General features: G+C 64.3%; 2 gene segments (V, D, J or C); both read left to right on the top strand.

Moving 5' to 3' along the window:
* Positions 1 to 1,554: 1,554 nt before the first annotated feature.
* LOC144616506 (immunoglobulin heavy constant epsilon-like) lies at positions 1,555 to 3,372 on the top strand. The segment is given in 3 exon segments: positions 1,555 to 2,274; positions 2,487 to 2,786; positions 2,919 to 3,372. Coding segments are annotated over 3 exon segments (744 nt in total).
* Positions 3,373 to 5,833: 2,461 nt separating this feature from the next.
* LOC144616509 (immunoglobulin gamma-1 heavy chain-like) lies at positions 5,834 to 13,089 on the top strand. The segment is given in 5 exon segments: positions 5,834 to 5,915; positions 11,476 to 11,766; positions 12,043 to 12,075; positions 12,201 to 12,530; positions 12,639 to 13,089. Coding segments are annotated over 5 exon segments (1,050 nt in total).
* The last annotated feature ends 202 nt before the right edge of the window (positions 13,090 to 13,291 follow it).

Here is a 13,291-nt window from a genome sequence, read left to right as displayed (position 1 = left end):
ACGATGAAAAGGCAGCGGAATCCGCACAGCCCTTAGAACCAGCAAGAACAGCAACAGGGGCTCCAAACAAACCCAGGAAGCAGTCGTGTTCCGCTGTGTCAGCAGAAACCTGCTAAGAACGCGTCATCGAAAACGAGGCACGATTCACAGCAACCCAAGGACTTTCCGAAGAAAGAAAGCCCAAGAAACGGCAACTCCGGCAACGGACCTGAAAGGGCTCCGAGTGTCTGGAGAAAACCGCCTTCGGGGGCGGGCCGGCACCGTGGACGCCACGCTACACCTGCCCGCCCTGCCCACACTGCCCCCGCACCCAGCCCTCCACCGTCAGCAGGGCCTTCCAAGGGCTGGGCGGGGGTCACCTTCCCCCTGCTCCCCCAGCACACACCCGGGCACACGCCCACGGTCCAGAAGCAGCAGCAGGGTCGCCTGTCTCCTGTCTGCAGGCAGGACGCAGGCAGAGGCCAGAGCGGAGCTGCCCTGGAATGAGCTTAACTGGGCTGAGTTGGGCTGAGCTGGGCTGGGCTGAGCTGAGCTGGACTGAACTGGGCTGAACTGGAATGAGCTAGCTAAGTGGGTTGGGCTTGGCTGAGTGGAGCTGAGCTGAACTTGACTTAGCTGGGCTGGGTTGAGCTGATCTGAACTGAGCTGGGCTGAACTGGGATTAGCTGGGCTGGGTTGGTTGAGCTGGGCTGTTCTGGACTGAACTAGGCTGAACTGGGCTGGGCTGGGCTGGGCTGGGCTGAACTGGGCTGAGCTGAGCTGAGCCGAGCTGGGCTGGGCTGGGCTGGGTTGAACTAGAACGAGCTGGGTTGAGCTGGGCTGATCTCAACTGAGGTAGCTGAACTGGGCTTAGCTGGGTTTAGCTGGGCTGAGCTGGGCTGAGCTGGGCTGGTCTGGGCTGGGCTGAACTTGGCTAAACTGGGCTGAACTGAGCTGGGTTGGGCTGAACCAGGCTGGACTGGACTGAGACAAACTGAGCAAAGCTGAGCTAGGCTGAACTGGGCTGACCTGGGCTGAGCTGGGCTGAACTGGGCTGAGCTGAACTGGGCTGAGTTCAGCTAGGATGGGCTAAGCTGGGTTAAACTGGGCTGGGCTGGGCTGGACTGGGCTAGGCTGGGTTGGGCTGGGCTGGGCTGGGCTGAACTAGGTTGCACTGAACTAGGCTAAGCTGGGCTGGGCTGGGCTGAGCTGGGCTGAACTGGGCTGAGCAGAGCTGAACTGGGCTGACCTGGGCTGAGCTTGGCTGAACTGGGCTGAGCTGGGCTGAGCTGGGCTGAGTTCAGGTGGGATGGGCTAAGCTGGGCTAAACTGGGCTGAGCTGGGCTGGGCTGAATTGTGCTGAGCTAGGCTGGACTGAGCTGGCCTGAGCTGAACTGGGCTGGGCTGAACTGGGCTCAGTTCAGCTACGATGGGCTAAGCTGGGCTAAACTGGGCTGAGCTGCGCTGGGCTGAATTGTGCTGAGCTAGGCTGGACTGAGCTGGCCTGAGCTGAACTAGGCTGGGCTGAACTGGGCTCAGTTCAGCTACGATGGGCTAAGCTGGGCTAAACTGGGCTGGGCTGGGCTGGGCTGGGCTGAACCAGGTTAAACCGAACTAGGCTGAGCTGGACTGAGCTGGCCTCAGCTGAACTGGACTGGGCTGAGTTGGCCTGTACTGGGTTGGGCTGGGCTAAAGTGGGTTCAGCTAGTTGGTTTGGTCTGCCTGAATCAGGCTTCAGCGAGTAAAGCAGGGTGTACTGTTTTGCCAGGTCCAGCGGCCAAGGTCAGTGAGGCTACATTGAGTGGGACTGAGCAGGTAGGACAAGCCTGGCTGGCAGGCTGAGCCAAACGGAGCTGAAGGATTTTGGTGGAGTTTGTGGACTGAACTCAGATGAGTTAGCCTGCTCGAAATCGGGTCTCCTGGGCTGACGTGGGCCAGGCCGGACCAAGGCGGACTCCCGTGACCTGAGCTGGTCTGAATCAGCAGAGCTAGTGAGGCTGGGTGTGGAGCGGGTTAGTATCACTGCTCTCGGCCGTCCTGACGCGAGGCCACGTGGACTGGTCGGTCTCACCGGACCGAGGGGGCAGCGTGGACGATGACCTGGGGTCTGGGCTCCGGGGAGGAGTCACCACCTGGGGGAGTGGGGGAGGACTGATCCGGGCTCTGCTATGAATGGGGCCTGTAGTCGGGCTCCCTGGAGCCTCCGCAGGTCAGGACACGAGTCAGACACCTCTGCTCCCCGAGAACCCCACGTTCCTGCCACTCAGGGCTGCGGGCAGGGCGTCCTGGCCAAAGGTAAGAACACCCCTGCTTCTGGCAGGGACACAGGGGTTCGTGGGAGGGCGTTGCTAGCAGACTCGGGGAACAAGAGTCCAAAATGAGCATCTGCCCCCTGAGGCTGGAGAAGGGGTCCCCGTGCGCCCCTCCACCCGACCACCCCGCTCTGCCCCACACTTCTCCCCCTCAGACTCCGCCGGTCGGCACCGACACTGCCTCTGCCCCCACAGCCTCCATCCAGGCCCCCCTCGTCTTCCCCTTGGCCACCTGCTGCAAAGGCACCGTCGCCACTGCCCCGTCCGTGACACTGGGCTGCCTGGTCACGGGCTACTTCCCGATGCCGGTGACCGTGACCTGGGATGCGGGGTCCCTGAACAAGAGCGTCGTGACCCTCCCCGCCACCCTCCAGGAGACCTCTGGCCTCTACACCACCACCAGCCACGTGACCGTCTGGGGCGAGTGGGCCAAACAGAAGTTCACCTGCAGTGTGGCTCACGCGGAGTCCCCCACCATCAACAAGACCGTCAGTGGTGAGCCACGGTCGGGCTGGAGGGGGGGGCAGGCGTGGCGGGAGCGGCTAGGAGAGGAGGAAGGCGCCTGGGCGGGCACGTGGGTGTCGTGGGCTCAGGGGGCTGACGCCACGCTGCCACCTTCACCCCTAGCGTGTGCCATGAACTTCATTCCCCCCACCGTGAAGCTCTTCCACTCCTCGTGTGACCCCCTCGGTGACCCCGGTAGCACCATCCAGCTCTTGTGCCTCATCTCCGGCTACGTCCCAGGTGACATGGAGGTCACCTGGCTGGTGGACGGGCAGAAGGCCACGAACATATTCCCATACGCTGCCCCCGGCAGGCAGGAGGGCAAGGTGACCTCCACCCACAGCGAGCTCAACATCACGCAGGGCAATCGGGTGCTTTTGCTTTTCTGTGCAGCACAAAGAATTCTTTTGATAAATAGATTTTGTTTTTTAGTTTATTGAAGTACAGTTGACGCACAACATTCTGGTGGCTTTGGGCGTGGAGCACGGGGATGGGACAGTCTGTGCACTATAAACGGCTCACACCCGTGTGCCACGTTTGTTGCGAACGATGAGCCAATGTGAGCGGATTACGGCTGAGTAAAGTCCGGAGTTCACAGTAAGGTCCACCCCTAGTAGGTTCTCTGAGCCTGCACCCTGTCCGCGGTGCTGCCCCGGTCAGCCTGCTGTTCAGGCTGCTGTCCTCGTGTTTCCCCCACTACCGTTTCCTACAGAAGAATCGCCCGGCCCGAAGATGCCCTCTGCCCCACCCGTTCCTTCCTCCCTCCCCCCAAACGCCCGGCAACCGCTGACCTTCTCGCCGTCACACTACATGTGCTGTCCCCCACATCACGCAGTGCGGATGGTACAGCGTGTAGCCTTCTCCAGCTGCTCCCTCCCCTCAGGCCACACGGGCCGGCACGCGGCCCACATGTGCCCACGGGGTGCTGACTGTAGGGCTTCTCGGCACGAACAGACCTTCCAGTGGCCCTGCCACGAGGAGGGCAGGTGTGTGTGCTGGCCTGGCAGCCCGAGCCCTCCTCCACCTTCTGTAAGAAAGAATATCATGTCGTCCAAGGTCACTTTGCTTGAAAGAGGCACCCCCGGCGGGGGGAGATGGTCCGCACCATCCAGGTGAGGGTACTACACGAATACCTCATATGCCTGCACATAATATTGCATATACACAGTAAGCATCTGCAGGCGCCTGGAAGCAGGTGCCCATAAGGGGAGGGGAGGGGTTGCTGAGACGCTGTGGCAACAAGTCAGGCTGGAACGAGCCAGGCCCCGGGCCAGGCTGGTGTCTCACGGCTGCCCTGGACGACCACCACCGCAGGCTCTGACGCCGCGGGTCGGGGAGAGGCCCCTGGAAGGGACATCCGTGAACACCTCCAAAGCATCTCTTTGTTCTTGTAACCACACGGTGAATGTTTCTGAAAGCCAAACCCAGAGCTCAGCGTGAGGGTTGAAAAGCGTCAACACTAGGTAATTTCATCGCCTCACCAACTTTTCTGTGAAAGGATTATTCTGGAAAGGACGGCCCTTGCAAACCTAGGCTGGGACAGGTGTGTGGTCTCTGACAAAACCCAGTGCCTGACGGCCCACATCCCACTGCCACGCCCTCGGCAGCCGAGGCAGCCCTCCCCCACACTGATCCGCCACAGCAGGTGCCCCAGAGCCCCGTGATGACCCCACGAGGGACAGCGACCGGCGCCACGCCAGGGGCACTGCATGGGGACCAGGGGAGGGAATTAGCTGTCCAAGGGAAGCACGATGTGCCACTTTGTCTTGCCAAAACCCTGCCTTTAGAGGTGCCTGGGGCCCCATGTCCCTAACGCACGGTAGCCGGGACACCCTCGAGGGTTTTGCCAAACTCATCGGTTCCGGTGATCTGACCAGAGTTGTGTAGATGGATGTGCTTCTTGAGCAACCAGGGGCCCACAGCTTGCAGAGGACCCTAACTGCCGGGCACCGCGAGAGGGGGCCGGGCTGCGGGAGCCCGGAGTGTGGGGTGCACACTCCCTTCACCGACGCTGTGACCGATGGCATTTGCAAAGTGGCCACTGCAGTATTTCCAGGACCACGGGCTCCTCCATCACCTTGCCCTGCCCCACGCAGGGGGCGGGGGTCTGCTCCCCTCCCCAGAAGCCCAAGGGTCTCTGTGAACTCCGTGGGGATGGGGACACAGAAGGGTCATTGCTGGATTCCTAAGATCAGGACCTAAGGAGACATGGCTTCTCGTGGGAGTCAGGCCCTGGGCCCAGTGCAGCCGTCCAGCTACGGCCAAGGTGCCATTCTGGGGAGCCCCGGGGACCGAGCGGGCCGGACCCACCCAGCCAAGGCCCCAGACCCTAGGAGGGGCCCAGAGCCCTCGCTCACATGAGCGTGAGCAGGGCAGAGAGCCTCGCACCACAGGCCGAGGGCTCCAGGCACACCCACAGCCCAGCAGGCCCGGATTGGGACTTGGACGTGGTGCGGAGGCGTCCCCATCGAGGCCTAACACCGCAGGAAGCGGCAGCCTGGGGTGCACACTGTGGTTGTCCAAACACAGGGGCTGAGGGTTCACGGCCCCCTTGCACGGGCAGCACAGGGACCACACAGAGTCTCTCAGCTGCAGGGACATTTTCAGGTCCGGTGACCACCACAAACTCTGTCCCTGCACATCAGGCTTCTGTCTGTCCTCTAGGGTAGTAGCTTCCCTCTGACCATGGGCAGATGACCGTGACCGTGGCTGAAGCCAGAGGAAGACAGCGTCCCACCAGGGAGGCCACACTGCTGAGTGGACGGGACAAGGCCCAGGGCAGGGCCTCAGGCTATGGGTGGGTCAACCTGTGCCCACACCACACGCCCAGGTGAGAGCGGGGTTCCTGTGCCCTCCTTTGGGACCGCAGCCACCCCCCACAACCCACCCCCACACACCCAGGCCCTCTGAGACAGAAAGTACCCAGAAGAAAAGGGAACTTCAGGAAGCGTGTCGCCGAGCCACCTAGTTTCAATCCTGTTCTTAGTCTTCCTACGGCTGCCTGGGGGCTAGGAAGGGGGCTATGGGCACAGAGCTCAGCCACAAGGAGCCACATGTGCCTGGGGCCAGAGTGGGGAGGGCCGAGGTGCTGGGGCCAGCCTTCCATCGTCCCAGCCCTTGGTGAGTAGGCTCCGCACGGAGAGAGGGCGGCGTGGGGGCAGCAGAAGCAGCACAGGAGCCAAGGAGAGACGGGGCCCCACGGAGGGGCCGGAGCAGCCAGCATGGGGGACACAGGCTGCCTGGGGGCCAGGGCACCGGCCAGGGCAGGGACGAGGGAAGCATGGGCAGGAGCGCCCACGCCAACATTGCTGGACGCACCGGACATGGCAACTGGGCCTTCAAGGAACATGATGGCCATGGTGGGCCTGAGGCCTGCCCTTTGCCATCTGTGCTGGGAGCCCAGGGCTGGGCTAGACTGAGCTACTGCAGGACCAAGGCCGACATGGACAGACAGGCCTAAGGTGAGGGCACAGGGAGAGGCCGGCCCAGCACAGGGAAAGAAGAGGACCCCAGATGGCCCGAGGGTCCTGTCCCGGACACTGGGGCTGGCTCTGGCCCCAGGCCAGGGTCAGAGGTGCTGGCCATGGGGTCCTGGACTGCAGCAGATGAGCAGGGACAGAGCACGAGGGGCTGGCAGGGGCTCCCGTGTGCTCTCCCCTGCACAGGGGCAGACGGTCAGGAGCCAAACCTGGGCTAAGGAGTCTGGGATGGGCAGCTGAGACCGGGGCAGCCCTAAGAACACACAGCAGTTGCGGGCTGAGTTCGCCTGTGGGGGAGAAGTTATGGGGCAGCAAGGGCAGAAAACAGCAGTGGTGGAGTTTGTGTAGGTGAGCAGGGGCAGGGGAGGCCAGGAGGGGGAGGGGCTGCCCCAGGAGCTCCCAAGGTGCACACAGAGCTGGTACAGGTGAGTAGCAGCAAGGGGCAGGGAAGCAGGGGTAGGGGGTGGGGGCAGGAGAGACAGGGCTACCCCAGGAGCTCAGGAGAGCCAGCAGAGCTTCTGAAGGTGAGCAGGGCCAGTGGGAGAGCAGAAGAGGCAGGGGGATAACAGAAGGGACAGGAGGCTTGCCCCAGGATCTCCCAGAGAGCACACAGAACTGGTACAGGTGAGCAGCGGCAGGGGGCAGGGCAGCAGGGGTAGGGGGGTGGGGGAAAGAGAATCAGGGCTGCCTAGGAGCTCAGGGGAGCAGGCAGATCTTAAAAGGGTGAGCAGGGGCAGGGAGAGGACAGGAGGGGCAGGGGGAGGGCATGACAGGCAGGGAGAGAGCAGAAGAAGCATGGGAGAACCAGAGGGACATGGGGCTGCCCCAGGAGCTCCCAGGAAGCACACAAAACTAGTACAGGGAGCAGGGGCAGGGGGCAGGGCAGGAGGGGCAAGGGGAGACCAGACAGGGAAGAGGGAGAGCAGAAGAGGCAGGGAGAGAGCAAGAGGGGCAGGGGGAGATCAGGAGAGGTGGGGAGAGAGCAGGAGGGGCAAGGGGAGAGCAGAGAACACACAGAGCTGGTCAGGTGAACAGGGGCAGGGGGCAGGGCAAGAGTGGCAGGGGGAGAGCAGGAGAGGCAGGGCTACCCCCAGGAGCTCAGGGGACCAGGCAGAGCTTGTGAGGATGGGTAGGGGGTTGGGAGGGAAGGAGGAGCAGGGGGAGAACAGGAGGGGCAGGGAAGAGCAGGAGGGGCAGGGGAGGGCAGGAGGGTAGGGGCAGGGCAGGCGGGACTGGGGGGAGGACAGGAGAGTCAGGGCTCCCCCAGGAGCTCAGGGGAGCCAGCAGAGCTTCTGCCGGTGAGCAGGGTTCCTGGGAGGGCAGCAGGGGCAGGGGGAGAGCAAGAGGGGTAGGGCTGCCCCAGGAGCTCCCTGGGAGCACACAGAGCTGGTACAGGTGAGCAGGGGCAGGGGGCAGGGCAGGAGGGGCAGGGTCGAGGGCAAGAGAGGCAGGACTGCCCCAGAGGCTCAGGGAGCAGGCAGAGCTTGTGAGGGTAAGCAGGGGCAGGGGACGGGCAGGAGATGCAGGGGGTTGCCTCAGGAACTCCCAGGGAGCACACAGAACTGGTACAGGTGAGCAGGGGCAGGGGGCAGGGCAGGAGGGGCAGGGGGAGGGCAGGAGGGCAGGAGCGAGGGCAGGATGGGCAGTGTTGTCCCCAGGAGCTCCCAGGGAGCACACAGAACTGGTACAGGTGAGCAGAGGCAGGGGAAGGACAGCAGGGGCAGGGGGAGAGCAGAAGGGACAGACAGCTGCCACAGGAGCTCCAGGGAGCACACAGAGCTGATACAGGTGAGCAGGGGCAGGGGGCAAGGCAGGAGGGGCAGGGGGGAGGGCAGGAGAGGCAAGGTTGCCCCAGGAGCTCAGGGGAGCAAGCAGAGCTTGTGAGGGTAGGCAGGGGGTTGGAGAGCAGGAGAAGCAGGGGAGACCAGGAGGGGCAGGGGGAGGGCAGGAGGGTAGTGGCATGGCAGGAGGGGTGGGGGGAGGAAAGGAGAGGCAAGGCTGCCCCAGGAGCTCGGGAGAGCCAGCAGAGCTTGTGGAGGTCAGCAGAGGCAGCAGGGTTAGGTCAGGAGGGGCAGAAGGACAGGAGAAGGGACAGACAGCTGCCCCAGGAGCTCCTGGAGGCACACAGAGCTGGTACAAGTGAGCAGCGGCAGGGGGCAGGGCAGTAGGGACAGGGGGCTGGGCAGGAGGGGCAGGGCCACCCACAGGAGTTCAGGGAGCAGGCAGAGCTTATGAGGGTGAGTAGGGGATTGGGAGGGCAGGAGGGGCAGGGGGAGAGCAGAAGGCACAGGCACTGCCCCATGAGCTCCCAGGGAGCATAAAGAGCTGGTACAGGTGAGCAGGTGCATGGGCAGGGCAGGAGGGGCAGGGGAAGAGCAGGAGAGGTAGGGGGCTACCCCAGGACCTCCCAGGGAGCACACAGAGCTGGTACAGGTGAGCAGGGGCAGGGGGCAAGGCAGGAGGGGCAGGGGGGAGGGCAGGAGAGGCAAGGTTGCCCCAGGAGCTCAAGGGAGCAGGCAGAGCTTGTGAGGGTAGGCAGGGGGGTGGAGAGCAGGAGGAGCAGGGGAGACCAGGAGGGGCAGGGGGATGGCAGGAGTGTAGTGGCATGGCAGGAGGGGCAGGGGTAGAAGAGGAGAGGCAGTCTGCCCCAGGAGCTCAGGAGAGCCAGCAGAGCTTGTGGAGGTTAGCAGGGGCAGCAGGGTGAGGTCAGGAGGGGCAGGAGGACAGCAGAAGGGACAGACAGCTGCCCCAGGAGCTCCTGGGGGCACACAGAGCTGGTACAGGTGAGCAGGGGCGAGGGGCAGGGCAGTAGGGACAGGGAGCTGGGCAGGAGGGGCAGGGCTACCCCCAGGAGTTCAGGGGAGCAGGCAGAGCTTATGAGGGTGAGTAGGGGAGGGGAGGGCAGGAGGGGCAGGGGGAGGGCATAGGAGGCAGGGGGAGAGCAGAAGAGGCAAGGGAAGAATAGAAGGGACAGAGGGCAGCCCCACGAGCTCCCAGGCAGCACACAAAACTGGCATAGGGAGCAGGGGCAGGGGGCAGGGTAGGAGGGGCAGGGGGAGGACGGGGGGGAGGGGGAGAGCAGAAGGGGTAGGGAGAGAGCAAGAGGGGCAGAAGGAGAGCAGGAGGGGTTGAAAGAGAGCAGGATGGGCAAGGGGAGAGCAGGAGGGACAGGGTTGACCCAGGAGTTCCCAGGGAGCACACAGAGGTGGTACAGGTGAGCAGGGGCAGGGGGCAGGGCAAGAGGGGCAGGTGGAGGGCAGGAGGGGCAGGATTGTCCCAGGAGCTCAGGGGAGCAGGCAGAGCTTGTGAGGGTGAGCAGAGGCGGGGGGACGGCAAGAGGGGCAGGGGCTGCTGTGGGGCAGGGTTGCTTCAGACAAGCTGTAGGCAGGAGGACACAGTGACCCTGGACTGTCCCCAGGGACCTGAGCTGAGAGAGCTTCCTGCAGCAGGCAGGGTTCTGGTGAGGTCTGGAGTCTGCAGGGGCTCGGGGGTGGGAGTTCTGGCCAGGAGGTGCTGAGGGCGGCAGGGCAGGGGGAGGTTAGGAGTGCTGCAGGGCAGGGGAGCTGAGGCCTGAACTGGCAGGACCAGGTCTCAGACATGCAGAGGCATGAAGCTAGAAGGATCCAAGGCCTGGGCTCAGCATGAGGGGCCAGGCAAAGGGGTGGGGGCAGGTGGAGGAGCTCCTAGGAGAAGGTGAACCAATGGGGAACACAGACTGCTCAGAGCTACCACCAGGCCAGGAGCTCAGGGCAGCAAGTGAGCTTGTGCAGGTGAGCAGGGGCAGGGGAAGGAAGGAGTGAAAAGGGAGAGGACAAGAGAGGCAGGGATTTCCCCAGGAGTTCTGGGGAGCAGGCAGAGGTTATGACAGTGGGCAGGGGGTTGGGAGGGCAGGAAGAGCAGGGGGAAAGCAGGAGGGGCAGGGAGAGGGCAGGAGAGGCAGGGCTGCACCAGGAGCTCAGGGGAGCAGGCAGGGGATGTGAGGGTGAGCAGGGGCAAGGGGGAGGCAGGAGGGGCAAGGGCTGCCCCAGGAGCCTCAGGGGTGAAGGGCAGAAGGACTGAGCTAAGAGCAGCCCCGGACTAGGTGGGAGCTGAGCGGTACGGCACACAGAGACCACGAGGGCGGGGCCCAGGTGAGCCTCCCTGGACACGGGAGGGCGTGAGCCGCCCGAGGCCCGGTGGACAAGGTAGGGGGGAGAGGCGAGCCTGGGTAGGAAGGTCTCTGGGGCTGAAGGGACAGCGGTGGCCACAATCTTAGGCTCAGGGGCGCTGACCCCGCTCTGGAGGCTCGTGCGGATGGGGGACAGAAGGCTGGACATGACAAAGCCAGGAGGGGTGGCTCAGGGCAGTGGACCCGGTGCAGGGAAGGAGGGGTTGCTGGGAGTTTGAGGCAGGGCCGCCAGCCTGGAGTGTGGGTGGCAGGGGAGGCCAGGCAGGGCCATCAGACTTAGCAGAGGGGTCGGGTCTGGCTGGGGACGTGGGGTCTGAGGTGCTGGCACCGTGCACGAGAGGACAGCCAGGGCGGGGCAAGGCTCCCACCGGCACTGAGGGGCAGGCAGGCTCAGGAAAGACCTCGGCTGAAAGAGGGCTCTGGGGACAGGGAGGAGCTGGACAGGCCCCAGGGCACGGGCACTGAGTGAGCCCAGGAAGGCCTGAGAGGGGCTCAGGGCAGGGACGGGATCCGGCGCCCGGGCGCTTTAGCTGCAGAGCCGACCCAGAAGATGTGAGGCCTGGAGGGCAGACAGCAGGCCACGACGGGGACTCCGGGCTGAGGGGCACGGGCAGCGGGTGGCAGAGGCCTGCTGTGTTCAAGAAAGGTCCCGCTGGCCCAGGGCAGATCCAGGCTGGGACAACAGGGCAGTGGGCTCAGGGCCTCAGCAGAGGCCCGTTGGGAGCAGGGGCCACCGGTCAGAGCTCAGACGGATGGCTCGGTCAGGCCGAGCACCCACAGGAAGCCCGAGTGGGGACCCAGGGGCTGGGCCCAGGAGACTCTAATCCAGCAGGAGGTCACCCAGCACCGACCGGGCCCACGGGGCCAGCACGTGCAGCCGCAGAAACACGAGGCCCTGGGGCGGCAGAGAGCTACGCCGGGCGGCTGGTCTGCAGACTTCCTGGAGGGCCACCCCAAGCCCGGGCACCTGATACCCTGCCCGGACCCTCCCAGGAGCGAGACCCTTGTGGTCACACGGCCTCCTCTCTTGCAGCCTCCACCACGGCCCCATCGGTGTTCCCACTGGCCCCCAGCTGCGGGACCACATCTGGCTCCACCGTGGCCCTGGCCTGCCTGGTGTTAGGCTACTTCCCTGAGCCGGTGACCGTATCCTGGAACTCCGGCGCCCTGACCAGCGGTGTGCACACCTTCCCGTCCGTCCTGCAGGCCTCGGGGCTCTACTCTCTCAGCAGCATGGTGACAGTGCCCTCCAGCAGGTGGCTCAGTGAGACCTTCACCTGCAACGTGGCCCACCCGCCCAGCAACACCAAGGTGGACAAGACCGGTAAGAGGGTGTCCACTGGGAGACAGGCCAGGTCAGCTGGTCCACCTGGACCCCGGGGCACGGGAGAGGCACCTCTGTCCCCCAAGCTCGGGGAGGAGGGCCTCTGGGCCTGGCTGCCTGGTCCAGTGTGAGCACAGGCTGCACACCCCCACCATACTTCATCTCCACTGCAGGCACCAGTCTGGGGACGCCCCCCTGACCTGCCCTGACCTAACCCACCCCAAGAGCTGTCCCCACCCCTGGCCCCCACTAACCTCCAGTCTGGTCTCTCTGCAGTGCCCCAACCCTGCAAGTGTCCCAAATGCCCAGGTGAGTCAGCAGGGCACCGCCATGCACAGCAAGGCCATGGCCCGCGTCCAGGGACTGCCTGGTGGGGGGAATGTTCAAGAGAGCCCCCCCAAATGCTGACCCCTGCATTGTGTCTCCCACACCAGTTCCTGAGATTCCTGGGGGACCGTCCGTCTTCATCTTCCCCCCAAAACCCAAGGACACCCTCTCGATTTCCCGGACGCCCGAGGTCACGTGCTTGGTGGTAGACTTGGGCCCAGATGACTCCAATGTCCAGATCACATGGTTTGTGGATAACACCGAGATGCACACAGCCAAGACGAGGCCGCGTGAGGAGCAGTTCAACAGCACCTTCCGTGTGGTCAGTGTCCTCCCCATCCTGCACCAGGACTGGCTCAAGGGGAAGGAGTTCAAGTGCAAGGTCAACAGCAAAGCCCTCCCCTCCCCCATCGAGAGGACCATCTCCAAGGCCAAAGGTGGGCAACAGGACAGATGGGGCACAGGGAGGTCGAGTGGGGCCTGGCGGACCCAGGCCAGCCCTCCACCCTGGGAGTGACCATCTGTGCTGACCTCTGACCCCACAGGAGAGCCCCACGAGCCCCAGGTGTACGTCCTGCCTCCAGCCCAGGAGGAGCTCAGCAGGAGCAAAGTCAGTGTGACCTGCCTGATCGAAGGCTTCTACCCGCCTGACATTGCCGTCGAGTGGGAGATCACCGGACAGCCGGAGCCAGAGAACAACTACCGGACGACCCCGCCCCAGCTGGACAGCGACGGGACCTACTTCCTGTACAGCAGGCTCTTGGTGGACAAGTCCCGCTGGCAGAGGGGAAACACCTACACCTGCTCGGTGTCACACGAAGCTCTGCACAGCCACCACACACAGAAATCCCTCACCCAGTCTCCGGGTAAATGAGCAGCGCGCCCGGCCCCCCAGCAGGCCCCCGCGGGCTCTGAGCGCCCACCCCTGTGTACATCACCCCCCGGGCAGGCACCCTGCGTGAAATAAAGCACCCAGCACTGCCCTGGGACCTGTGACACTGTCGTGCGTCTTTCCGAGGCAGAGCTCAGGACACCCAGGCCTCTGGGAGGTGCGGGCAGGCCAGGCTCCGAGGCTCAGGGGTCACCATTCACGGGAGAGCGCGGGTCCCACCAGGGGCCGGGACCTGAGTGGGCAGGTCTGCGCAGGCGGCCAAAACTCATGGCCGGGAGCCGCCTGGGACAGAGAGAGGGCTTGGCC

The sequence above is a fragment of the Panthera onca genome, chromosome B3, assembly GCF_046562875.1.
Source record: "Panthera onca isolate mPanOnc1 chromosome B3, mPanOnc1 haplotype 2, whole genome shotgun sequence".
NCBI lineage: Eukaryota > Metazoa > Chordata > Mammalia > Carnivora > Felidae > Panthera > Panthera onca.
The sequence above is the reverse complement of the archived record's forward strand: the minus strand, read 5'-3'. Positions and strand labels throughout refer to the sequence as shown.